The sequence below is a fragment of the Lissotriton vulgaris genome, chromosome 1_1 (genome assembly GCF_964263255.1).
Source record: "Lissotriton vulgaris chromosome 1_1, aLisVul1.2, whole genome shotgun sequence".
Lineage (NCBI taxonomy): Eukaryota > Metazoa > Chordata > Amphibia > Caudata > Salamandridae > Lissotriton > Lissotriton vulgaris.
In genome coordinates this window covers 1943918979-1943945551 of record NC_141685.1, presented here as the reverse complement: position 1 = coordinate 1943945551, position 26573 = coordinate 1943918979, and the positions used below count along the sequence as shown (strand labels likewise).

At 43.2% G+C, this 26573-nt stretch overlaps 1 protein-coding gene across 1 annotated transcript in view; it reads right to left on the bottom strand.

The window, feature by feature from the left end:
• The window catches only part of METTL25 (methyltransferase like 25), a 619072-nt gene that overhangs the window by 4481 nt on the left and 588018 nt on the right, over positions 1-26573 (bottom strand). The window contains exon 11 of the mRNA XM_086919632.1: positions 4751-4822. Within this exon, the coding sequence (XP_086775758.1) occupies positions 4751-4822 (72 nt within the window). The remainder of the gene's footprint in view (positions 1-4750; positions 4823-26573) is intronic.

Below are 26573 nucleotides of genomic sequence, written 5' to 3'. Positions count from 1 at the left end.
AGGCTCATAATTGTGAGTATCACACGTTTACTTAAGGAAATGCAGAGGACATAAGCCGTACAGAGAGCCAACCTGTTGAATGCATAAACGTTGTGACCAATGACATCAAATGTTTTAGATTCCGTCTATGGAGGAGCCTGAAGGATGCCATTTTGGTTCCGTTTTGACAATGAAGTCTCAGACATCTGACTCTCTTGTGACGGGTAGGAGAACGAACTAAAGGGTGGGCCACCCAAAGAAGGCCTGTGATGGCTGCCGAACTGCCTGTGGAATGCTAGAGAGTTTCTCTAATACAGCCATTATCAGGTGTATAAGAACTTTATTAAACAGAGAAAGTGCATTTCTTTCGCCAGAATGCTAGACTTCACTTGCAAAGAAGACAAAGTCAATTTCATGGTCTCTGTGAATTATTGTTGTAAAAGATAAGATCTCCTCTCAAGTAAGAACAGAGGTGTAGGAAATGTCTCATTTTGGTGAAGCATGTAGGATACTGGCATTTAATAAGTACAAGTAAATGACGCACTAGTATTGTATTGTTAGGCAGCAGGAGATGATTATTTTCGGAGTCATCATCTTCCATGTAACCTTGGTCCATATGCAAGGCATTGTGACTTGGAACTGAAAATCTCCCCAAAGTGGGCAAACCTTTTAGTCTTGGGGAGGTGCTCATAATATGGTTCTCAGTTAAAGCTTGCCGAGACTGTCTCCTTCAACACACATACATTACTCTAGCCTCTTGATTCTTTGGACGGCATTGGAGTCTGTGACCTAAGGCATTATTGACTTCGAAAGCAGTATCAAACAAGGGCCTAGATGAATGGGAAATAACATACTAGAAGTTGCAGCTTCGCCTTAAGTGGCAGAGCCTGTGGAGCTGCACGGTCAGTTGTCTGGGTCAGAGCTGCTGGAACAGGAACAGACCCCGTGCTCTGAAGAGTAGCCTAGAGCAGGAGTTCTTTACCTTTTTACCTCAGTGGACCCCAAGGTAATCTTTTCTTGATCCCAGGAACCCCCACTGAATTATTTTTCGAATCCACAGACCCATACTGAGTCCTTACTGCAATGCAGTGACCCTGGATAAAGTATTTTGATGATTCAAACTGCAAAATAATACACAAAAATGCAGAAGCAAGCATAAATACACAAAGGATATTTTATCTAATTTGCATCCAAAATACTGGAAAAATCAACATTTTAATGGGAAAGTTGGAGCTTTTCTAAATTCAGTTGATGCAACACACTGTGCATATTATATTGATGCACTTGCACTGCTCCCAAAAATAAATCTGATGACATCAACTTAATTTTTAGATTCCAATTTCAAATTTAAATTAATTAAAAAAAACATTGTCCTTAGAATACTTCTTGTACTTGTATTAAGCAATGAAGGCTAAAACTCTCTTCACCTATATTCTAACAAACTTCAATAAGAACCCAGCACAAGCCATTGATTCAATTTGCGTATGCATTTGGATAAACTCTCTTTTGTTGAACATGAATTGCGATAGCATTAGAGCTAAAGCTCTCTTTAGTAAAGCGGATTCCATTTGACAGAGCAAATTTTCTTGGAAGCGATTCCCAATTTATTTGGTTATGAAGGTTCAGCTAAAATATATAAAGATCTCAGGGCATAATTCTTCAGGTTCAGTCTGCATTTGAAAGGATTCATGCTTCTAATGTAGTTTTGAACTACAGAATATTTGAGGCAAAGGTATTTAGGGTTAGGGGAATGAAAAAGCGAGTGCTACGCAGGGCGTCATGTAAAAAGTATTGAACATAGGAATTAGTGGGTATTTTTGTGTGCATTCCCACTCAGGCAGCACTAAAAATCTACTCCATAAGAATGTCGCTGTGCTTGTATTTTGATGGTGGGAATGTGTTGGAAGTTGGTTATAGGGAGAGGTAGGTAGGCACTTAACACCAGCAACAAGGTCACCAACACAGTACTGCGTCACATTATGCGTCTCTATAAATTAGTTCCATGCTTAACCCTTGGTAGTTGATACCAAGCAATAAGGCTTAACTTAGGAGACAGGCAAGTAAAGCATTTAAAAACACCCATATAGTAAATAAATAAGACACAACACACAATTAAAATACCACAACAATTTATAACAATAGAAAATATTATTATCTTTGAAATGACATCAAAACCATGAAAATCCAATGTAGGGAACCAGAGATATGAATCTGTAAAGAATAAACACTTTCTCATGCTTAGAAACCAATACCGCCAATTCTGGACATCTGGTCGCACTTGACCAAGACAAAGTCAACATTTTAGGCTGACTGCGATGGAGCCCTGCTCGGATACCCCATGTGGTAGGCCTAGGTCAAAATGTTACCTTAGGACTACGAAACGTTTCTGGAGCTATTTCTGCCAATGGTCCTCGCTGCTCTTCACCAGTCCAGATTCGGTGAGGGTTCAGCGGTTTGACTTTCAGGGAGCTACTGGTCAAATTCTGGAAGTTAGACCTCCAGAGCTCTTCCATGGGACGAACCTGGAATCCGTGTTGGGTCTCGGTTGAAGGTGACGGTTGGGTTGGTCACTTCCTGGAGCATTTTTCCAAAAAGTTTCTAACACTTTCCCAAATCTCTAGAGATCCTTTCAGACCTTCTCCTGTTAGGTTCCAATCGCCCAAACACACAAATCCAAGGGTGTGGAATCTCCTAGATGGTCCTTGTCAGGCCTTCACTTCCCACAATGCACTTGGTCAGCCCTTTAAAACTCCACTGGCTGCACTCCAGGAGGGGGACTCTGGCTGGCGAAGGGTCAGGTAAGCTCTGGTAACCTGTAGCTGCAGGGCGTCCACTCCTTACTCCTTTTTGGAGCAAGGCAAAGTTCTCAGAGCTGTAGTCCCAGGTAGTGAAGCAGGCTGTCTTCACCAGGCAGGCCCTTGGGTGCAGATCAGAATTCCAGCTGGACAATCCTCCTTCTCGTAGTTTCAGACAGCAGTACTGAGAGACTCTGCACCTCTCACATATTTATCCAGTGTTCTCTGGCGACAAGCAGGGGAGCACCCCTGTCCAATGAGGTTCAGGTCAACACCCCAAAGCATGACAACTTCCTCCAAAGTGTGGCACAGTCTTGTCCCTGAAAGCACTATTCTCTCAAAATCCATCATGGCTGAAACATCAGCAGAGCAGCAAGATCTAACTAAACCAATCTCAAAGGATGGCATATTTCCATACACTTCCCCCACTCACATCTGTAAATTCCTTCCTTAAGCCTCCCATCTGGCATGGAGAGTGGTTGCCCTGGTTGAAGGGCTTGCTTTGACCTATTCTTCCTTTGAAGCTGAGGCTTTATGGTCTAACCCCCTGCTCTGGCATTACTGTGACCCCACAGAGCTCTCTCTATCAGTGTAGCCTCTGCTAACCCCCTCAGGCTGACTAATCAGGGAGGAGTGCTAGAGGGCAGAGTTTGGCTTACAGAAAAGAACGTCTTATAACTTATTTTCTGTACATGTTATGATAAATTCGACAAAGCCAAGATTCAGGATTTATCAATATCATTCTGTTTTTAAATTATATTTTTTTACATTTTCCTAGTAATAGTTAGGCGTCCATAACATATTGTCATATTTGCCTATGAGACCAACTCTATTCAAGGGGAAAAAAATGAAATGTGCAATTTCTTCCTCACCAGGGTTTATAAAACCTCTTTTCTAAAGCCCATGCCCATAATTACAGAACCCCCACCCCTGAAACACCGAGGAGAGACCTGGAAGGCTCCTAATATGCAAAAAATTATTTTGTTTTATTATTTCACAGCGCCCAAAGCAACAAATGTCAAATTTGTAGCAAATTTCCTACACTGGGAAAAAATAGAAGGGGCAGCTTCCACTCACTAGGGTTTATAAAACCTCTTTTAAGGCATCCTGCTTATAGTTACAGGACACCCCACCCCTGGAACAACTAGGGGAGACATTGGGAGAACCCACAAAGTAATAATAAGGTAGATTACCAGTTTTAAAGTGCCCATACCATCCATCAAAGTCAAGTCTGAAGTGAATTTTATTTTTAAAAGCAGTGCTGCAACACAGAGCTGCTTTTAAAATGACCACATGCTATCAGCAGTGCACCCATACCAGTGGAACAAAGTCTGCTGGCCTCTAAAATACCATGCCCTAATATATACTAGGGACTTATAGGTAGGTTTTATCCCCTGACCCTATTATCCAATAGGTACTTATAGGGAGGTCATGCCTATCAGAAGTGTACCTCAATATATGTGTTTGCGTGTAACATAGCACTGGCCCTGGGTCTTCCTAACAGAGCTCAGCACACAGTCAGAGTCAGCTGCCACCAGTTCCATTCAGCATCAACAAATGGAGGTGAACAGGCCAAAAAGGGTGACTTTGCATCAGAATAGCGGATAGAGATAGAGGACAAAGGCTTTTGTCATCAGTAAAACTATTTTCTTGCTGGGCAAAATAATTTTTTTATGTGCAAATTGACACTGCAATTAAACGTACTACATATGTGCAAAGTGACACCTGCAAAAATAATTTATTGAATGAGGATTACTCGTGGAAATGTACTGCTTGCATAGATTTCCATGATTATGCCTGGCACATTTTTTGATAACAAATCGCAATATACACAAATCTCAGATGCTTATCTATGATACATAACTTTTAAGAAATGGTTTACAATTCATGCCTTGAAAAATGAAGCAAAACAACAACAATACATTTTGTATGAATAATCACCCTGTTACCCTTCAAAAATTAGTATGTAAACATACCTGCTCTCTCAGATAGCACAGTCGGTCGAGGAGTATTAGCGCCTCAATACAAGGAGACAGAACAACTCTCAGCTGTAAAGGATTTGACACGAAAAACAGTATTGGTATTGGAGAGGTTGTTTTCATACAAAATGCAAACTTTATCATTTCAAAGGTTCAATGTGAAGCTGAAGTGGGTGGGATGTACATATTTTAAATGGATACTCCCTGATGCCCAAGTTACTTACCTTCAGTAATGCCTTATCTGGTAGAGAGTCTATTTAGACGCAGATTCCTTTCCTTAAAATTATCCCCAGGCATCAGACTGTATCTACAACTATTTGTGAGCAGCACTACTGCGTGCCGGTAGGTGGCGTCGTTCAGCTCTGCGTAGTGTCGTCCATGCCCGAAGTGATATTCGCTGTGCCTATACAGGCACCACCCAGGCACGTTGACATCAGTCAATGTTTGCGATTTTCAACACCAGAAGTACTGAGCTATGAAGTACGCTGACCACTGGTGTGGAACACTAGGGACCTGATAGGGAAATGCCCTGTCGTTAGAAATACGTTTGTATAGCGGGGAGGATGGGTGGGTCGGTAAAGAATCTGCGGCTAGATAGAATCTCTACCAGAGAGGGTGTTACCAATGGTAAGTAACTTGTTCGTCTGTAAGAAACTTCTAGCCACAGATTACTTACCTTAGAACAGATACCCAAACAATACCACCCCAGAGGTGGGTCTCCAGACAAATTTCACACGTGCATGTCTACAGACCAGATTGTCCAGACAGTAATCCTTGGTGATATTGTGCAATGTTTCCCACATTTCTGACTGGCAGATATCCAGGACTGGAACCCACTAGCTAATGAAGTTGTTACAGCTTCAGCTCTGGATTGGCCTGTCCTTTCCACACTTCAACATACTCCATGAACAGTTGATTTTCCACCCGGAACCGTTTAATGTGGTCAGGTAGAATGAAAAACCACCCCGGAGGTGGGTCTCCAGATAAATTTCACATGCGCATGTCTACAGACCTGACTGTCCAGACAGTAATGTTTGGTGAACTTGTGCAATGTTGCCCACGTTGCTAACTGGCAGATTTCCAGGACTGGAACTCCACTAGCTAACTCAGTTGTTACAGCTTCAGCTCTGGCATAGCCTGTCCTTTCTACGCTTCAACATACCCCATGAAGAGTTGATCGTCCACCCGGAACCGTTTCATGTAGTCAAGGTAGAATGGAAACCTCTCTTTGGGTCCAGACTGTGAAGTCACTCCTCTTCCTTAGAGGAGTTAGGCGGAGCGTAAAAAGTAGGAAGAGTGATGGTTTGGCCTATATGAAATGGAGTGACCACTTTCCGAAGAAAGGGAGCTCTCGTACGAAGCACTAGTTTGTCTGATAGATATTAAGATAAGTAGGCTTGGAATAAAAGGCCTGAAGCTCACTGACCCTCCGGGCAGATGAGTTAAATCTTGCCAAACGTGTTACACCATCACAAAGGTGACGGATATCCTGTTCGCCAAAATATAATTCCTATAGGATATAATGGGATTTATATTTTGGTGGATGGGAAAACACTCACCGTTTTGAAGGAGTACCCTGTCTGCCAAGATCCAAATCAGGCCCTAAGAGCCTTAAGAAACATGTATAGCAGGCTACTGTGGTCAACTAAGCCCATACACCTTGAAGCTGAAAGGATACACCTACATACTTTGCTAAGTCCATAAAATACGGGTACATTTTGAAAGTACATTAACAAATAACACAATAATGGCCACACAAGGATGAATGTAGTGCCTATGGAAAAATGGATTATGTATGTTTTGGATCTATACAATGAACAAAATGAAATAGGCATCTAGATAAAGTCGCCCCAATTAGTCAATACAGACTTTACAAGAACTGTCGACAATGTTCCATTTGGGGAAAGCTGCTCTTCTTGGTAGAATCTGACTGATGGAGGTATGTGCAACACATTGCATAACCTACACAAAAATGTCTTATTGGTGTATCCACTCCATTCAGCAAAAACTCAGTCGGCAAGATTTTGAAAACTATCAGAGAGGAAGGAGAGCAAAGGCATAACAGCCTACCAGGATCCATATTCAAGACAGACATAGATTTCTGGGTTACCCTTGTTACTCCGCTCTACTATCAATGTTTATTAATAGCTCAAATTCCAAATTCCTGGAGAGGATCAATACTACATCCCATCTATAAAAAAGTCTCAAACACTGATCCATCAAACTACCAACTTATGGCACTGTTAGACGTGGAGGCAAAAGCTTACACTAAACACGTTATGTATGGAATAGAGGCACGGGTCTCAGGTGATAACATCATTTATTTATTTCAAACCGACTTCAGGCAAAAACCATCTCCTATAGATAACACAGTTGCCCTATCTTACCTTGTTCATCACACCTCTCAGGCCTCTCGCACTCCCGATTTTGCCTGCTTATCGATTACTCTGCTTCATTTGATGGTGTGAATCAAAATAAACTATGGTCTAAGCTTGCAAAATGGGGTATCCCTGGCACTTCTTCAAAGGTATTATCGCCCTCTATTCAGACACATGGGTTTGTGTTAAGCCAGGGAACGGGAACATGGCCACACCCAAAATACTAACAACCCGCGGCCTGAAACAAGGTTGTGTTTCAGCTCCTGTCTTGTTCAATTTCTACACTGTGCAGCCATATCCAATGCCAGAAGCAAGCCACAAAGGATCGGCACATTTCAAAGCATACAGAAGAATTTTTAACTTACCGAACTACGCACGGCAATCACTGCTGTGAAGTGAGTTTGGCCCGAGCAGGCAAGAGCTAGAATGCAAACCATTGGTTATTAAGTATATCTGTTGCCACAGCCAACCCGGGAACTCTAATTAATGCTCTACAGGAGATTATAAGGATACTAAATAATCCTTAGGAAACATACTCAACAACTGAGGCAAATTATCTAATTGTCTACCTGGAGACAGTAACTGCAATGTCTGCTACACATCAGGTCATTAAATCTGTTCTTAAAAAACAGGTGCTGTACGTGTGTTATGGCTGTCTTTTTGCCAGCTCTCTGGAGAAGGAGAATGATGGAGAGTGACTCCAGCCTATCACCCTCATAGCATAGGGATTAGGCCGATAGACAGGGACCCTGTCTTACAGATATAAGGGCATTTTCGTGCCATTTCCCTTAGAGTAAGGCTTATGAATTTAAGTGAGGGGTTAGATATATAAGTATTAGTCATGATTTACTCATTTGCTAACATGCCGATCTGTTTCTCATGGAGCTATGCATATTATGGGCTCCGTAGGCCTTAAACGAGACAGACTCCATTTTGCTTTCTGCCTGGTAGCTCGAGAAGGCTTTCTAGGTTAAGAGTGATGTTTTAGTTTCAAGCTGTTGTTCGCTTGGAGAGAACCGGTTCAGGCTGACCCTTATCGAAGGAATGTATTTTTCTCCACTCCGAAGACACAACTTCAGGCCGGCCGGCTGGGAAAGTGTCCTTGGTACGGGGAGGTACAAGAATTTGGTGGGCGGCAGGTTACTGGCCGTGAATTTCCATGAAGGAACGGGCTTTGATATTAGCGAAGGTGTTAGTCTTTCAGTCAGTCAGTCCGTAGGCGGCATCTAGCCGTTAGCATCTCTACCATTATTCATTTTCATGGTGGACAAGTCGCCATCTTTGAAGTCGGGGAAAGATTTAAGACCGAAACTCTCTGAAAATAGACTGAACGAGAAGTGGCGCGGAGCGCACTAATACAGAGAGAGAGAGAAACGGTAGCTAATTAACAGCAAGGTTCCGAGGTCCTGAGGGAGAGCAGACGAGTTTGAGCCTAGCAGTGCAGACGTGTACTTGTGACGGCTGAGGGTGACTGCAAGGCGAGCCAGGACCCAGAGACAAGACAGGAGCCTAGATGACTGCCGAGTCCCGATTTCCCATTAACCAGGTGAAGTCCGACCGATTCTTATAGTATGTGCACTCTAACTTTTATCTTTTATTCCCTTTGCAAATGTAATGCTGCATAGTAATGTGATTTATGTTTATTGTCAATAAATACCCTAATTCATATAGAATTATCGTGTACCTGGTGCTTGTGTTCGATCTTGGTAAATGGCACTCCTAGTTGAGCATTGTTTAGACGAACGGATGAGAAATCCCGATCAGACAAATAGTAACCAAATAAAGAGGGAGTGAGTGGACCTTTGATGTTATGAGCACGGAGTACATTATACAATCTGAATCCATATCCAAAGTTATTATTTTAGTTTTATCCTAAGTAGACTGTTGAGATATCATCCCAATAATGTTTCATAGGAATGTGGTCGTCGTTGATATGCGGCGTTAATGAGAGCGACGGGAGGGACACCGCCGTGTAAATCCACCAGATTGTGGCATAAGACAAATGAGAGCGACAGGAGGGACACTGTCGTGTAGGTTTCGCAGGATAGCGAACGATTTGGAAAAGGGAGCATTGGGTTCTGCAGGCCCGTGTGTAGACACGCCGGATTGTGTGTCAGATCTGCCCTGGGGTAGAACGGTCTGGGTCAGAGTGACCGCGAGGCCAACCGATGTGAATAAGATATTGTAGAAAATCCATATATGTATATTGTTATTCCCCATTCTTAGGTGCAATCTGTATATTTATCTGTATAGCTACTTATTGTGAATACGATCTAAGAAGGGAAGGTGAGTACGTTTTGGCTGGGTCACAGGGGCCCCTAGGGGCTGATCCCATCTAGACAGAAAATCCAGCCATTACATCTGGCGTCACGAACTGTTTACGAAGCCTGTGTGCATTGTGTTGTTTTGATCTAGTTGGTTTGCGCTCGGCTTGTACGTATAAAATTTTGTTTATAATTGTGTATATAATTTTTTGTGTGTGATTATGTTTCCGAAAAAATCATCGTCGGTTTTTAAATTACCGATTCAGATTCCCGGCTGGGAGTCTACGCCTTACGAGGCCTTAGCCCGTGAGTGGGCTGATTCTACTGGTTTGAGTGAAAATTGGTCTTCATGCTTGGAGCAGGCGGAGCCTGCCGATGTGATCTCATGCTTACAGAAAGCGCCAATAGTGAAGGGCGATGAACTTCCTATTTTAGGACGCAGAGGGTGGATTATTCTTAATGCATACAGAATATTGCATGAGAAGTTTGTTCAACTACAGAAACAATTTAAAGATACGGAAGGACAGTGTGTTGAGTTGCAAAATGCGCATACTCTTTTGCGTTGTCAAAATAAACTGCTTGCCGATAAACTTGAAACATATCAGACCATTGCCGAAAGAGCTGCGGTCCGTATTGCACGATATAAGTATAAACATCGTCGTGGACGTGTGTCTTCACGCAAAGTGCGTATGATTGTAGCAAAAGCTGGAATGGATTGGAACCCCGATGAGTGGGACGGTAATATCTGGGATTCTCATACTTCTGACTCCTCGGCAGAGGAGGGTGACAAGCGCGAGGCTTCTCGCTCCGGACGTGATTGTAAATCTGCTTCATGCATTGATTTGACTCCCGATTGTGACCGTGCTCGTTCTTCCCGTGCGGATGACGTGGCTTGCCCTGATTGTTCTGTTAAATCTAAGATGCGGGCTTCCTCGGAAGCTCTTCCCGCAGTTTCTGCTCACCCGATCTTTCGACGGAAATTACAACAAGCCCCTGGTAATCCGGGTGGTATCCCTCTTGACTGTATTGAAGATTTTACTCAGCAGGAGATTAGTGACATCCTACAACGATTTAAACAACGGCCTGGTGAGGCCTTGCTTACCTGGATGGTGCGTCTTTATGAGCTTGGCGCTTCCGGTATTATGCTCGATGCTGTTGATTGCTTACGATTTTGCTCTTTGAGTTCTGATTCTACTATTCAGGACCATTTTCGGAATTTTAATGGTAATGTCCAAACTTCTTTGCTCCAGCTTGCGTCTGATGGCTGTAATCATAAATATCCAACAGAGTCTGATTGGCCCTCTGATGAAAAGCCGTGGTACACTCTGCGCGATGCGTCGCAACGTTTAAAGGAAGAAGTCATGAAAACGTGTATCTTCCTTAGTACTGCTGACAGGTTATTGGATGGTTTGTTAACATCTTCCGTGCGTAACCGCATTATACGTACTTCTCCTGTTGCTTACAAGCAGGTCATGATGACATTATTGATTAACCAAACTGGCAATCCTTTGTCTGCTGTGCTTGAGTCTGTTCGTCAGCTTGGTGAGCTGGGTGAATGGTTTAAACCTGAAAGACAATCCCGACCTGAGGGTCGTACTGGTGGGGACTATAAGTTCTCTAGACGTGACATGTTTCTTGCTCTCATTGCTGATGGTGTCAAAAGGGAAGAGATCGATGGTGAACCTAATAATATCCTATGGGATATGTTTCGTAAGCGTGGTTTGGATCGGAAGGAAGGTGCCCGTCGTGTGCGAAAGAATGATTATGATCGTGGTTCGGATGACAGTGGTGATGAGAGACGACGTGTGAATTTTGATCGCCGTGATGATCGGCGCCAAGAACGTGGTGATTCCCCCCGTCGTAGTGATGGGAGGGGGAGAGAGGATGATCGTGAAAGGGGAAGAGATGATCGTGGTTCTAACAGACGTAGAGATGCAAGGAGTTTTTCCCCTGATGTACGAAGGAGGGAGGATCGTAACAGACTCTCTGACCGTAACTCACAACTTTTTAAACCTGACACTAATCCGTTTCGTACTGGAGACGGATATGAACAAGAAATTCTGATACCGAAGAAAACTGAAAACATTTACCCTGATCTGTCTTGGTTGACGGAACGCAGGAAAAATGACTAGGAAATAGGTCAAGCTCCGGTACGCAGGTGGGCCCACAGAGATTACAGACCATATGTAGATATTGAGATTTTTTGGAAACATCGTAATATCCAAAGGGCCCGAGCGTTAGTTGATACTGGGGCGGAGGCCACTTTAATTCATGGCAAGTCAAGAAAATTTCATGGACAGTCTTTCACAATTACCGGGTTGGGTGGTAAGGAAACACCCGCAGTTCAAACTGCACTTGAAATTAAAATTGGTAGGATTCCTCGTAGAGAATACTCTGTGTTGGTTGTGCCACTTTTGGAATACATTATTGGAATTGACATCTTGAAAGGTATGACTTTGCATTTGGATGATGGTTACTATCAGTTTGGTACTAGGCAGTACATTTCGACCAGACCCGTACGGGTTGGCCGTTTACGCATGCCACCTATTAAGATCCCTTTAGCAACGAAAGTGATTTCTCAGAAACAATATCGCATCCCAGGTGGTCATGAGGAAATTACAGCTACGATTCAGGATTTGGTTGACGCAGGAGTCATTACTCCGGTCACATCCGCTTGGAATAATCCTGTTTGGCCCGTGCGCAAAAGTGACAACTCTTGGCGCATGACTGTTGATTATCGAGAATTGAATAAACATACTCCTAAATTGACTGTGGCAGTGCCTGACATTGTTACACTGATTGAGAGAATTCAAAAGCATCCTGGTACATGGTATGCTTCTATCGATATTGCTAATGCATTCTTTTCGATTCCAATTGCCCCCGAATGCCAAGAACAATTCAGTTTTACATGGAATGGACGTCAAATGACGTTCCGGAGTCTTCCTCAAGGCTATGTACATAGCCCTACGATCTGTCACCGGCTGGTGGCGGAACATTTATCTGAAGTGCCTACGATTCCACAAGTTCAGATTTGTCATTATATTGACGACATTTTGATTCAAGGTGAAACGCAAGACCAGGTACAGTCTCATTTAGATCAGATTATTGACTGTTTGCGAGCAAAAGGTTGGGAAATCAATCCTGACAAATTACAAACTCCATCCCAAGCTGTAAAATTTTTAGGAATTAACTGGCATGAGGGTCACAGAGAGGTGATCCCACAAGTTAAACGTAAAATACTTGATTTTGCTGTTCCCAGAAATAGGAAAGAGGCGCAATCCTTCATTGGGTTGTTTGGATTTTGGCGTCAACATATTCCACATTTGAGTCAAATCTTGGCTCCACTGTATCGAGTCACTCGTAAAAAGAATGCGTTTGAGTGGGGTGAACCTCAACAGACTGCTTTTGATTTGGCTAAAGAAGCTATTCAGTATGCTTTGGATTTGTGGCCCGTGAGTGAAGGTAATGTGGATTTGAATGTGTCCGTGGAAGGTCTGTATGCCAATTGGAGTTTGTGGCAAAAGCAAGGCAGACAAAAAGTGCCATTAGGTTTTTGGACCAAAAAGTTACCAGAGGCTGGTGAGCGTTACTCACCTTTTGAAAAACAGTTGCTTGCTTGTTATTGGGCTCTGGTGGATACCGAGCAATTGACTTTAGGCCATGCTGTGATTTTGAGGCCTGAGATTCCCATCATGCAGTGGGTTTTGAGTTCACCGAAGTCCCATCGAATTGGACATGCTCAGGAGGCTAGTGTGATTAAATGGAAATGGTACATTCAGGACAGGGCACGTGTGGGTCCGAAAGGTGTGGCGGTTTTACATGAGCGAGTGGCGCAGGCGCCCTCCAATGAGGCTGAAAGTGAGTGTTCGGTTCCCGTAGTGCAGGAGTCTCCCGTGAAGTGGGGTAAATCATTTGATGATCTGTCCGCGGAGGATAGAAAACATGTGTGGTTTACGGATGGTTCTGCGAAGTTCATTGGTGACAAGAGACATTGGAAAGCTGTCTCCTATAACCCGATTACTCAGAAATTATTGAGTACAACTGGAGACGGTAAGAGTAGTCAATATGCTGAACTCTATGCGGTTTACCAAGTTTTGAAACAGGAGTTACCAGGTACATGTCATATTTTCACTGATTCTTGGTCCACTGCAAATGGACTGGCGGTGTGGTTGCCTACATGGCACTCGCACAATTGGGAATTGCACTCCAAAGAGTTGTGGGGTAAAGAATTGTGGCAAGAAATTTGGGAACTGCTTCCGCAGAGTACTGTAACAATCTTTCACGTGGATGCTCATACTCCAATCGACTCCCTTGACAAATTTTTCCATAACATTGCAGATGAACAGTCTAAAATTTCTGAGGCAGTGGTTGACATGCAAGATTCTGATTTGGCGGGATTGGCGAAATGGGCCCATCAGAAAGCAGGACATTTTGGAGAGAAAGCCACTAACAGGTGGGCTGCTGATAGAGGAATTCATATTCCCTTTTCTTTAATTAAAGACGCCATTCTACATTGTCCCATTTGTCAGCATTCTAGAAAGAAAGAGGTGCCTCAAATTGTTCGAGGCCACTTACATCGAGGTAAATTGCCCGCCCAAATTTGGCAGATTGATTATATTGGTCCGCTTCCCATGAGCAGAAATTGTCAATACATTTGTACAGTGGTTGATACTTATAGTGGCCTTTTGGTCGCTTTCCCTTGCAAGAATGCTACCCAAGTGAATACAATTAAAACCCTGGAACTAATTATTTTATATTATGGTGTCCCATTCCAAATTCAATCAGACAATGCATCCCACTTTCGTGGAAGATTGGTGCAGGAATTCTGTATGGAGAACAATATTGATTGGGTGTTTCATATTCCATATTATCCACAGGCTTCAGGACTGATTGAGAGAATGAATGGCTTGTTGAAAGAACAGTTGCGCAAGTTGACTGATGATCGTTACAGCCAGTGGAGAGATGTCTTACTTCAAGCTTTACTTATTTTAAATAATCGTCCCTTGTTACATGCTGAATCTCCTTTGATGCGTTTGTTTCCTCCACATGTTGATGCGAAACCTTATTCTGTTGGAAATACTGTCACATATTGGGAAATTACCCCCGGTGCTATGGCTCCATGTAGAGCAACCCCAGGTTCCGCAGGCCTTGACCTGCATGCTTTAAATGATGCACACTTCCCAGGAAAAGATCGAATCATTGTTGAAACTGGCATTGGTGTCTCTATACCTGCCGGTAGTTTTGGATTAATTGCCCCTAGATCTGGCCTGGCCCTAAAAGGTGTTCAAATACTCGGAGGAGTGATCGACAGTGATTATCAGGGAGAGATTAAGGTTCTCTTGCTTAATAGCAGTGAGACGGATTTGTTTATCAAAAAGTCTGACCGTGTTGCTCAGCTACTGATTATGCCTGTCTTCAGTGGTGAGATCAAAAAAGGCTCTGCCCCAACGTTGCTAACTGTGCGAGGACAAAAAGGCTTCGGTTCATCTGATCTTCCTGGAGCTAAAATATGGGTGCAATCGCCTAAAAATCCCCCTGAACAGGCTGATATTATTGCGACCGGTCATGACAACACCGTTTTGGTGATGAAGCCAGGGCAAGATGGCTGGGAAGCTGTCCCAGCTGATAAATGTTACTTACGAGAATGATTAAGGCCTGTGTTTGTATTCTTTCAGATCATTCTCTGGACTGCTGCTGCAGGATGTGTCGGCGTTGGACTCCTTTTGGCCTGCTACGCCGGGAGAGGAGAGGATCTACCGACGCCGAGTGATGGGATAACAAGAGCTGCGCGATCTGCGTGGCGGTCATCATCTAATTTTTGGATCACACTCGCTAAACGAGTGACGAACTCTCCGCATTTTTGCCTTACCCCCATGAAATCTGTCACTGACATTCTATCGACCTGTTTGGTTGCTGTTCCTGTATCTACTGAAACTCTACACCATATATTTAATGTATCCAATGCCCGACCTAATGTTATTCTGGGCGACTTCTTGGCCCATGAATTTTGTCCTTCATGTACTCTTCTTCCAGACCAGGATGTCCTTATTAATTCCAGAATTACTACTTTTAATATTACCCCTGGTAACCTTTGTTTCATGATGACCTGTAATCCTAAGGCCATCTCTGAATGTCTGCGGTTGAAACTCCAAGCCGATACTACTTTTTCATTTCATCAACGTTTGCTGTGCTTGAAGAGACTTCCTAATTCATGCCTTTCAGTGAAAAACAATATGACTTGTAAAAGTTTGGTTGTTGCCACTAGCCATTATCGTTCAATGTCGTTACCAGCTGGATGGCTCTTTTCTTGCGGGAATTCATCTTGGCCCTATATTCCTGCAAATATTTCTGGTGGCCCATGTGCCATCACTAGATTAAGTTTGCTAATGTTTTCTTCACATCCTCCTTCCCATTCCCGTATTGTTCGAGATTCCATGTCATTGCATGAAGATTGTGATTCCTCTGTTCATCTTTATTCCAGATCAGAATATCTTGGTTTAGCTTTTTCTATTATTGGTGTTCCTGCATTGGCCGTTTATAATGCCAAAACAATCGGCAAGATGGCCTGCTGGATGGTCAAATCGATCAACCAAACTTCTACTGTTTTGTCAGATTTATTATTAGATTCCCAAGGTGAACGTAGAGCTATTTTGCAGAATCGTGCTGCTATTGATTATTTGTTGCTAAAACACGGGCATGAATGCTCCGAATTTGAAGGTCTGTGCTGTTTTAATTTATCTGACCATTCTAAAGATATCCAATCCCATATTAATAAACTCCACGACTTGACTGCAGAAATTAGAGAACACATAGATCAGGGTTTCTTTGACTGGCTTTTTAATTGGCTCCCTGACATGCATTTTTTGCGACAAATTTTGGGAGGGGTTATTATTATTGTCTGCATCCTTATAGCGATTTGCTGCTTTATTCAGTGTATCCCTTCCCTGCTACAATTTTTTAGACTTACGAAGAGTCGTAGATCAGTTAGTTTTGTTTCATATTATTCGTCTACTGACGTTAGTTCCATTTAGTTATTGGTAAATAGACTGGAGTCAAGGGGTGTAATGTTATGGCTGTCTTTTTGCCAGCTCTCTGGAGAAGGAGAATGATGGAGAGTGACTCCAGCCTATCACCCTCATAGCATAGGGATTAGGCCGATAGACAGGGACCCTGTCTTACAGATATAAGGGCATTTTCGTGCCATTTCCCTTAGAGTAAGGCTTATGAATTTAAGTGAGGGGTTAGATATATAAGTATTAGTCATGATTTACTCATTTGCTAACATGCCGATCTGTTTCTCATGGAGCTATGCATATTATGGGCTCCGTAGGCCTTAAACGAGACAGACTCCATTTTGCTTTCTGCCTGGTAGCTCGAGAAGGCTTTCTAGGTTAAGAGTGATGTTTTAGTTTCAAGCTGTTGTTCGCTTGGAGAGAACCGGTTCAGGCTGACCCTTATCGAAGGAATGTATTTTTCTCCACTCCGAAGACACAACTTCAGGCCGGCCGGCTGGGAAAGTGTCCTTGGTACGGGGAGGTACAAGAATTTGGTGGGCGGCAGGTTACTGGCCGTGAATTTCCATGAAGGAACGGGCTTTGATATTAGCGAAGGTGTTAGTCTTTCAGTCAGTCAGTCCGTAGGCGGCATCTAGCCGTTAGCATCTCTACCATTATTCATTTTCATGGTGGACAAGTCGCCATCTTTGAAGTCGGGGAAAGATTTAAGACCGAAACTCTCTGAAAATAGACTGAACGAGAAGTGGCGCGGAGCGCACTAATACAGAGAGAGAGAGAAACGGTAGCTAATTAACAGCAAGGTTCCGAGGTCCTGAGGGAGAGCAGACGAGTTTGAGCCTAGCAGTGCAGACGTGTACTTGTGACGGCTGAGGGTGACTGCAAGGCGAGCCAGGACCCAGAGACAAGACAGGAGCCTAGATGACTGCCGAGTCCCGATTTCCCATTAACCAGGTGAAGTCCGACCGATTCTTATAGTATGTGCACTCTAACTTTTATCTTTTATTCCCTTTGCAAATGTAATGCTGCATAGTAATGTGATTTATGTTTATTGTCAATAAATACCCTAATTCATATAGAATTATCGTGTACCTGGTGCTTGTGTTCGATCTTGGTAAATGGCACTCCTAGTTGAGCATTGTTTAGACGAACGGATGAGAAATCCCGATCAGACAAATAGTAACCAAATAAAGAGGGAGTGAGTGGACCTTTGATGTTATGAGCACGGAGTACATTATACAATCTGAATCCATATCCAAAGTTATTATTTTAGTTTTATCCTAAGTAGACTGTTGAGATATCATCCCAATAATGTTTCATAGGAATGTGGTCGTCGTTGATATGCGGCGTTAATGAGAGCGACGGGAGGGACACCGCCGTGTAAATCCACCAGATTGTGGCATAAGACAAATGAGAGCGACAGGAGGGACACTGTCGTGTAGGTTTCGCAGGATCGCGAACGATTTGGAAAAGGGAGCATTGGGTTCTGCAGGCCCGTGTGTAGACACGCCGGATTGTGTGTCAGATCTGCCCTGGGGTAGAACGGTCTGGGTCAGAGTGACCGCGAGGCCAACCGATGTGAATAAGATATTGTAGAAAATCCATATATGTATATTGTTATTCCCCATTCTTAGGTGCAATCTGTATATTTATCTGTATAGCTACTTATTGTGAATACGATCTAAGAAGGGAAGGTGAGTACGTTTTGGCTGGGTCACAGGGGCCCCTGGGGGCTGATCCCATCTAGACAGAAAATCCAGCCATTACAACGTGTCAAAAAAGGGGGACTTGAAGAAGATTCATGATGCTTCCTACGCCTACATAATTTCTAACACTTATGACACAACAAAGATGCAGCCCTAATTAAAACAGGTCTTTTAGCAGAAACTGTAGGCACTTAATAATTCATGCTACACTAATGGTCCTGCAGATGCACTAGAATAGATCTAACTGGTTAAACCAGTACAGCCCAACGAGTTGTAGGTTTTGCGACTATGGGAGAGAAACTATGCTCCATATCCTAGGCTGCTGGCCAGGATTTTTAACCACACACTACACTTTACTTAAGCTGATGATTTTAACTCAGAGAATTTTAACTTGCCACGAAACTTGGAGCGATTGTATAGGAATCAACAGAGCGATGGACTTAGCACAGTTTGACAAGGTGGTAAGTATTGTCGATATTGTCGTGAAGACATTGGAAAATAGGGCTTATACATAAAGAGATGATATATACACTCAGGTCACAGTCTTCATTCAGAACGTTTAAAATCTTTGACCTCAAACTATCAGGCTCATAAACTTAATTTTATTTTAATGTTGGTGCTTTTAAAATTATTAGCATACTATATATAAAACTGTATTTTACCTTGTGCAATTTGGACAAATTTTTAACAAGTGACACAATAAAGATTACTTAATTACTTTTGTGGAGTTTAACCTGCCATTTCAACCTGGCAAAATAAACCCTTTACCAGGCCCAAACCTTCCTCTTTAATACCTACAAGTCACCCCTAAGGTAGGCCAGGAGCAGCCCAACGGCATGGTGCAGTTCGTTTAAAAAGTTGGACATGTACTTTTAAGTTTTACATGTCCTGGTAGTGAAAAAGGCTTCCATTAGTTTTTCACTACTGCAAGGCCTATATCGCCCATTGGATAACATTGGGATTGCCTTATTACATCTTATAAGTGAAAATTCCAAATGGGAAGGTATGACTGGATGAAGTTTGGTGTCTCTGGAATCCTAATTTACAATCCTAATTCATGGTGAAGAAGGATTTTAACTTAAAATTCTGAAAATGCCACTTTTATAAAGAGTGTATTTTCTTGCCTTATCCTTTTTGACATGTGGATACTCTGCCAGGAAGAAAGACTGCTGTGCTATTGAAGGACTGCATCTTTGTTGGGATGCTGCTCTGGAAGAACTGCTGCCCTGCTGTGTAGACCTGCTGCCTGTTACCCTCCATACCTGGGTGAGGACTGGGTCTGCATCCCTAAAAACAGAACCCAGAGTGACTCCAAGGGCAAGTTGGCTGGCCTCCTGACCTGAAGCCTCAGGGACATAACAGACTTCCAACAGACTCCCAATTGCAATTGGACTCTGCGATCTGGGAGTCTACCCTGCTGAGTGGGGCCATCCCAGTCCTGGACCCTTGGAAGTGGGTCTAAGGTTCTTATCAGCGGAACTGACGCATCTTCTCTGCTGAGCAGCTCATTCTCATGCAGAAGTAGCGCATTGCTACATGTCTTGGGCCTGGCGCAGAAGGTCTGCATCAACCTCACATTTTCAGAACCGATGCATCGCCGATGGCGCATTGCATCTCTGAACCAGGTTCTCACATCTTTCGACAACAACGCAGGCCTTTGAAAAGCAGCCTCACAACTCCTTGGATCCAACCCATCACATCAGCTGCGCGCTGCATCATTGATGCCAGGACTTCACATCACAAGCCCCATCGACGGGATCCTCGATGACGCACAAGATCTCGCACCGCGGCCTTGCTCCATCTCAGAACTGACTAATTGCTTCCATTGCACGACCCTTCCTGCTTAGGATCCATGCAACACTAAGCAAACAGGATTTAAGGTACTTCGTTCAGCGCGCATAACCTAGTCCCTGTAGCTGGCCCGCGCTCCATCACGGTCCACCTGAACTTGTGACTTTGCCCCAGTCCAGTACGATCAGATATCCCTTGTGACACAATTTTACCCTACTAGTGTGAGAAAAAATCCCAGGACGTCTAATGTATATAGTGAACACTCGGGATAGGTCAGTAATCAAGCAGGAAAATCAGGAATATAACAGTATCTAGATAAAATATATATTTTTAATGAATATTTGTTTAAAAACAACACATAAAATAGGTTCACGAGGCCAGACCAATTAATCAGAATAAAAAATGGGTCAATAACATACAATTCTAATGGTCAAACATTAAAATCATAATTCATACAGAAAATAAACACATAAATGCATGTAATACAACAAATGTTAAAAAGGAGCATAAGAACTTTACCCTACACCATTGTAAGTCAATATCTCCAGTTTCCCTGATTGGAATTTGGTCATTTTGGCCTTTTTTATTAATTAAAATATACTCTATTTTTCTGAACCTGGTGTTGGATCTTTTTGTGTGGTGTTTTCACTGCCTCTAAGTTTAGCTTGACTCCTCTGTGCCAAGGCACCAAAGGTTGAGCAGAGGTTAATTTAGGGTTTGCTTGCCTCTTACCCTGATTCGGATTGTAGATGCTGCTTGATTAGGGCTCAAATTCTAGTCAACCAGTAATCCAAGTTCTGTACACATTGACAATGCTATGTTAAGACAACAAAACATTGGCCAGGAGAGATGGTGTAATTGCAATAACGTCAAGTGAGAAAGTTGCAAACAAAGTTTCTCGAAGTATCTTTTAAGATGAATTAAGTGAAAGGAACTAAATGTCAGCTCAATCTCGAAAGATACTAATTACTTGCAAAGCATTTCACTTCATAAAATATCAATCTGATGGTGCGCCTATACTGTTATAGCTCCATAGGAAATCAACCATGAGCTTGGCACAATGGATATTCTAGTGCCTAGTGGTGAAACTGAGGATTGAAACAATTAGAAATAGATGTCAGTTCATGATGAGGGTGGTTTCTGTCAAAGAGCAACTAGAATCATTTACAGATCCCTACAAATGATTAAAGATGGAAAATGCTACTTACCCAGTATGCATCTGTTCTTGGCATTTAGAGCTGTAGATTCATATGCTTTAGCATAGATCGCCATCTAATGTTGGGTCCGGATGTTTGCACTTTGTTTTTGTTTGAAGAAGTCTTTCAGTACGAGGTAGGTGACTCCTCCTTTCAGTGATAGTGCACCTGGGCATCGGCTCGATCCCCAGATTGTTTTGTTGTAAGGGTGATGATGGAGTTAGTAAGAGTAGAAAGAGATGTCCATGTATATTGTATCTAAGTAAGATGATACTGCAACAGACAAAGGTACCCGGAGAGGTGGGTGGGCGCCTATGAATCTACAGCTCTATATGCCAAGAACAGATGCATACTGGGTAAGTAGCATTTTTCATTTGAGGCATATGAGCTGTAGATCATATGCTTAAGCATAGACTATACATCAGTTATATACCAAGCGGTAGCTGACCTGTGTCCGTGCAGTGGTTTGAAATAGTGTTCTTAAAACGGCCTGACCCACACTAGCTTGTTGTTTCGCTAACACATCTACACAATAGTGTTTTGTGAATGTGTGTGGCGTAGACCATGGTGCTGCTTTGCAGATGTCATCTAAGGGTATGTTCCCTAAGAATGCCATAGAAACCCCTAGTTTGAGTGTAGAGTGCACACTAGGAGGAACTGTTAATGTGTGCTTAGCTTTAATATAACATATTTGGATGCATTTAACAATCCATCATGCAATACCCGCTTTAGATATGGGATTGCCTTTATGCGGTGGTGAAAAAGCAACAGAGAGTTGTTTGGTTTTTCGAAAAGATTCAGTTCTTTCAATGTCATATAGTATTGCTCTTTCTACATCTAATGTGTGACAAGCACGTTCTGCCACTGAGTCTGGTTGAAGAACAAATACGGGTAGCTCAACAGGCTGGTTGAGATAAAAGGCAGAAACAACTTTGGGTAGAATTTGAGATTAGTCCTAATAACCACTTTATTTTGATGATTTTGTAAAAAATTGTTCTTGTATAGTTAGTGCCTGGAGCTCACCAACTCTTCTGAGAGATGTGATGGCTATAAGAAAAACTACTTTCCAAGTGAGAAATTGTAGCTCACATTTGTGCAGAGGTTCAAATGGTGGGCCCATGAATCTTGTAAGGACTACATTAAGATTCCATATTTGATAAGGTGGAAGTCTAGGAGGGATGACAAATGTTGTCTGTTTTGTAGGTAAGCGACTATTGCAGCAGGATGTAACCGTATAGATGTATAGGCTAAATTACAACGCTGTAGGTGTAATAGGTAATAAATGATGTTTTGGATTGAAACATCTAGTGGATTGATTTGATTGTTTGTGAGTAAATTACAAATTGCTCCCACTTCGCAGCGTCGCAAGGTTGAGTTGCTTGGGATCTGGATGTCTTATCTCTTCATGGTTCTGAGTGCGAAGCTTGGGAGAGAGGTACATTTTTTGGTGAGGAACTGCTGATTGTTCCAATAGGGTTGGGAACCAGGGTTGTCGAGCCCATGTGGGAGCAACTAGTATCATTGTGAGGGACTGTTGCTTGAGCTTCTGAAATACTAATGGAATTAGCAGCAGAGGTGGAAAAGCGTAAGCAAATCTGCCTGACCAATTCATCCATAGCGCATTGCCTTTGGATGATTGGTGTGGATACCTGGACACAAAGTCTGGGCATTTTACGTTAAGGTGTGTTACGAGCAGATCTATTTGTGGATAGCCCCACGTTTGAAAGAATGGGATCAGAACTTGAGGATTTAGTTCCCATTCGTGGATCTGTTGTTTTTGACGACTGAGCATATCTGGGATTTGGTTGTTTACTCCAGGGAGGTGTTCCACAAGGAGATATATGTTTTGAGGTATGGCCCATCTCCATATGCTTTGAGCTAGGCGTGAAAGCTGTAGAGAGTGTGTCCCTACCTGTTTTTGTATGTAGTACATTGCTGTCAAGTTGTCTGTACGGACTAAGGGGCCGATTAGGATGGCGGACAGATCGCCACCACCATGCAGGCGGTGGAGATCCGTCCGCCATCCTTACCGGTCCGCCACCTATTTCCCCCCGCCATATTACAATGGCGGGGGGACCCTGGCGGACGGGAAGACCGTCCGCCGCCTTTCTAATATGGTGGCCAGCCATATTAGGATGGGCTGACGGGAATGCCTTTCTGTGACGGCAATGCCGCCACGAAAAGGCATACGGTTCTTGCTTTGGGGGCCCGTTGCGGGTCCCCAGGGTGAAGGGGGTGCACATTGCACAGTACAACATGGCAGGCACCGCGCGGTGCCTGTCATGTTGTGCTGTGAAACGCACAACATGCATTTTTGACATTGCGGCTGACGGTGCTTTCAGCACCGTCGCCCGAAATGTTACAAATGTGGGATGCATCCGGGTGTATCCTAATTCAGGATGATGAAGTGTAGGAAGATGCACAGCTTGGTTAATTGAATTTATTCTCTGTTTTGTTGTAGTTAATTCAATTTAGTGGTGCTTGATGAGGAGGCGTCGAGAACCCACGACGTCTAAGTAACTAATTGATGCGTGAGACCAGAAAGATTCCAGTGTCATCCCTTATCAGCACACACTTATGTCGTGTCTCCTTCGTTGAAGAAAACTCTTTCAAACCATATTCATTTGTTCATCATTTATTTCATGATTATCATTTTAGTTTCTATTGTTTCTTATCACATCTCTTCATGATTATCATTGTTCATAAATCAGGCAATATCAAAAGCATATCCAATGCATTTCGGGCATTAAGGTGGCATGCCCTTCATCAGGGAATTGACAATGCCTGTAGTGAAAACGTTGTTGGGATAATCTGGAAGTTATGCGACTCGCGTCTTGTCCGGTACTCGTATCTTGATTGCGCCGGCGCAATCAAGATACGAGTACCGGACAAGACGCGAGTGATGTGATAAGAAACAATAGAAACTAAAATGATAATCATGAAATAAATGATGAACAAATGAATATGGTTTGAAAGAGTTTTCTTCAACGAAGGAGACACGACATAAGTGTGTGCTGATAAGGGATGACACTGGAATCTTTCTGGTCTCACGCATCAATTAGTATCCTAATTCAGGGCATGGCACCTCCGCCCTTGTGGCGGACGGTCCCTGACCCAGACAGGATGGCGGACAGACTTTGTCCGTCCGCCATCCTAATCGACCCCTACAACAACTTTGCCTACTAGATGCAGTTGAAAAGCTTTCAATGCCAGAAAAATCGCTAGTAGCTCTAGGTAGTTTATGTGAAGTTGTTTCTGTTGTAGGGTCCATGTGCCCTGAACAGTTTTTTTTTTGAAGAGGAGCTCCCCAAGCATTGAGTGAAGCGTCAGCTGTTAACACTATCTGTGGAACTGGGTTGAGGAATGGCTGTCCTTTGGTAAGGTTTTGTGTATTCCACCACTGCAGGGATGGGTGGGCTGTCTACCAACACCAGATCTGTTAGCTGACCTTGAGCCTGGTTCCATTGATGTGTCAAGCATTCCTATAGGGGACGCATTTGAAGTCTTGCGTAACGAATGATTAGAATGCAAGAAGCCATCATGCCGATCAATTGCATGAACACTCGGGCTGGTAGTGGGTGTTGGGGCTGGAATTGTAACATCAGATTTTGGATGTTGCGTATACTGACTGGGTTGTGGTATGCTAGAGCTTTGCAAGTGTCTATTATCGCTCCTATGTACGCTTGCATGTTGGACAGCTGAAGGTGAGACTTGGTGAGGTTTACAGTGAATGCAAAGTCGTGAAGCAGCTGTACTGTCTTGTGAGTGTGGAGTATGCAGCTGTGTTGTGATTTGGCTTTTATTAGCCAGTCGTCCAGGTAAGGAAAGACATGAATGCGCTCTCTTCTTAAATGAGCTGCGACCACTGCAAGGCACTTGGTGAATATTCTGGGTGCCATAGTTACCCCTAAGGGGAGCACTTTGAATTGATAACTGTGTCCATCCACCACAAATATTTTTGTGATATTTTGAGTGAGCTGGGTGGATGGGAATATGGAAGTAGGCGTTCTTTAAATCCAGAGTGGTTAGATTGTTGCCTAGTTGAAGCAATGAGAGCACCTGTTGGAGGGTGACCATGTGGAAGTGGTCTGACTGAATCTAAAGATTTAGCTGACTGAGGTCTAGTATAGGCCTTAAAGAGCCGTACTTTTTTAAAATTAAAAAGTAGAGGGAGTACACTCCTGTTCCCTGATTATGGAATGGGACTGGTTCTATCACATGTTTTTGTAAGAGTGAGAGAACGTCTTGTCTCATGAGTGTGAGATGTTCTGGTGACATTACACATTGCTTTGGAAGAATATTTGGGGGAGTGCTGGTACGTTCCAGGCAGTAACCATATTGGATAATTTGTCTTACCCACTTGTCTGAGGTAATGGAATTCCACACATGTAGGGACTCTGAAGGACGTCCGCCGACAGGGGTGGGATGATTGGGGGTATCGGAGGGTAGTCACTGCTTATTGGCAGAGGAAGTGCGGGTGGAGTTACCTCTGCGTCTTCCCTTGTTATTATCTGTAGTTTCCTCTAAAATAGCCTCTGGGGGAGTTAGAGTGGTTGTTACCTTTATACGAGGAGTAGGTATTTTCTGATGACACTGTTTTTGAGGCTCCCCTATGAAAGGAGCAGTGAAAGAAACCCCGGTTAGAAGGCAATTGTAAGGCCCCAATGGACTTTGATGTCTTTCTTCATTTTCTCTAATGAAGTATCTACTGATGGCCCAAACAGATGTTCTTTATCAAAGGGCTGATTAAATATGGAGGATTGTACCTCCTGCATCTAGTAAGCATTTTATGGAAGTGTTGGTGATGAGCTTCCCTTCCTGGATGAGGTTGTTAGCTTTAGTTTTATACTCATCCGGCAGATGTTGCATGAGCTTTTCCAACTCGTCATAGTGAGCTCTATCATAGCTTGCTAACAGAGCTTGAGCATTGGCAATACGCCAATGGTTAGCCGCCTGGGAAGCCACTCTTTTGTCTGAGGCATCAATAAGTTATGACTCCTTATCAGGAGGAGGGGCATCACCTGTTGTTTGAGAGTTAGCTCTCTTATGGGCTTTAGTTAAAACAAGAGAGTCTAAAGGCAACTCGCCTTTTATATATGCCGGGTCTGTAGGAGCGGGTTTGTATTTTTAATCCACTCTAGGTGTTAGTATTCTGGCTCTAACTGGGTCTTTGAATACTTCGCCAGTGTGTTTTAGTAAGTTCTTGAGCACCCGTATGGTGTTAGTAGACCTTTGTGAATGTCTCCACAAGGAAATAAGCTGTGCAAAACCTATGTTATCATCAGGTAGGGAGGGTCTGGAGGGATACAGGTTGGGATCGTTATCCTGGTCTGGATCTTTATCATAGTTGTCCCAGGGATCAGTGTCCTGTGGTATGTCACGTGGCACATAAGGTCCTCATCCCCGTCCCCATCATCCTCGTCCTGTGTGTCAGGTGATGGTGGAGGTGGTGGTGAATTTGATGGTGTAATT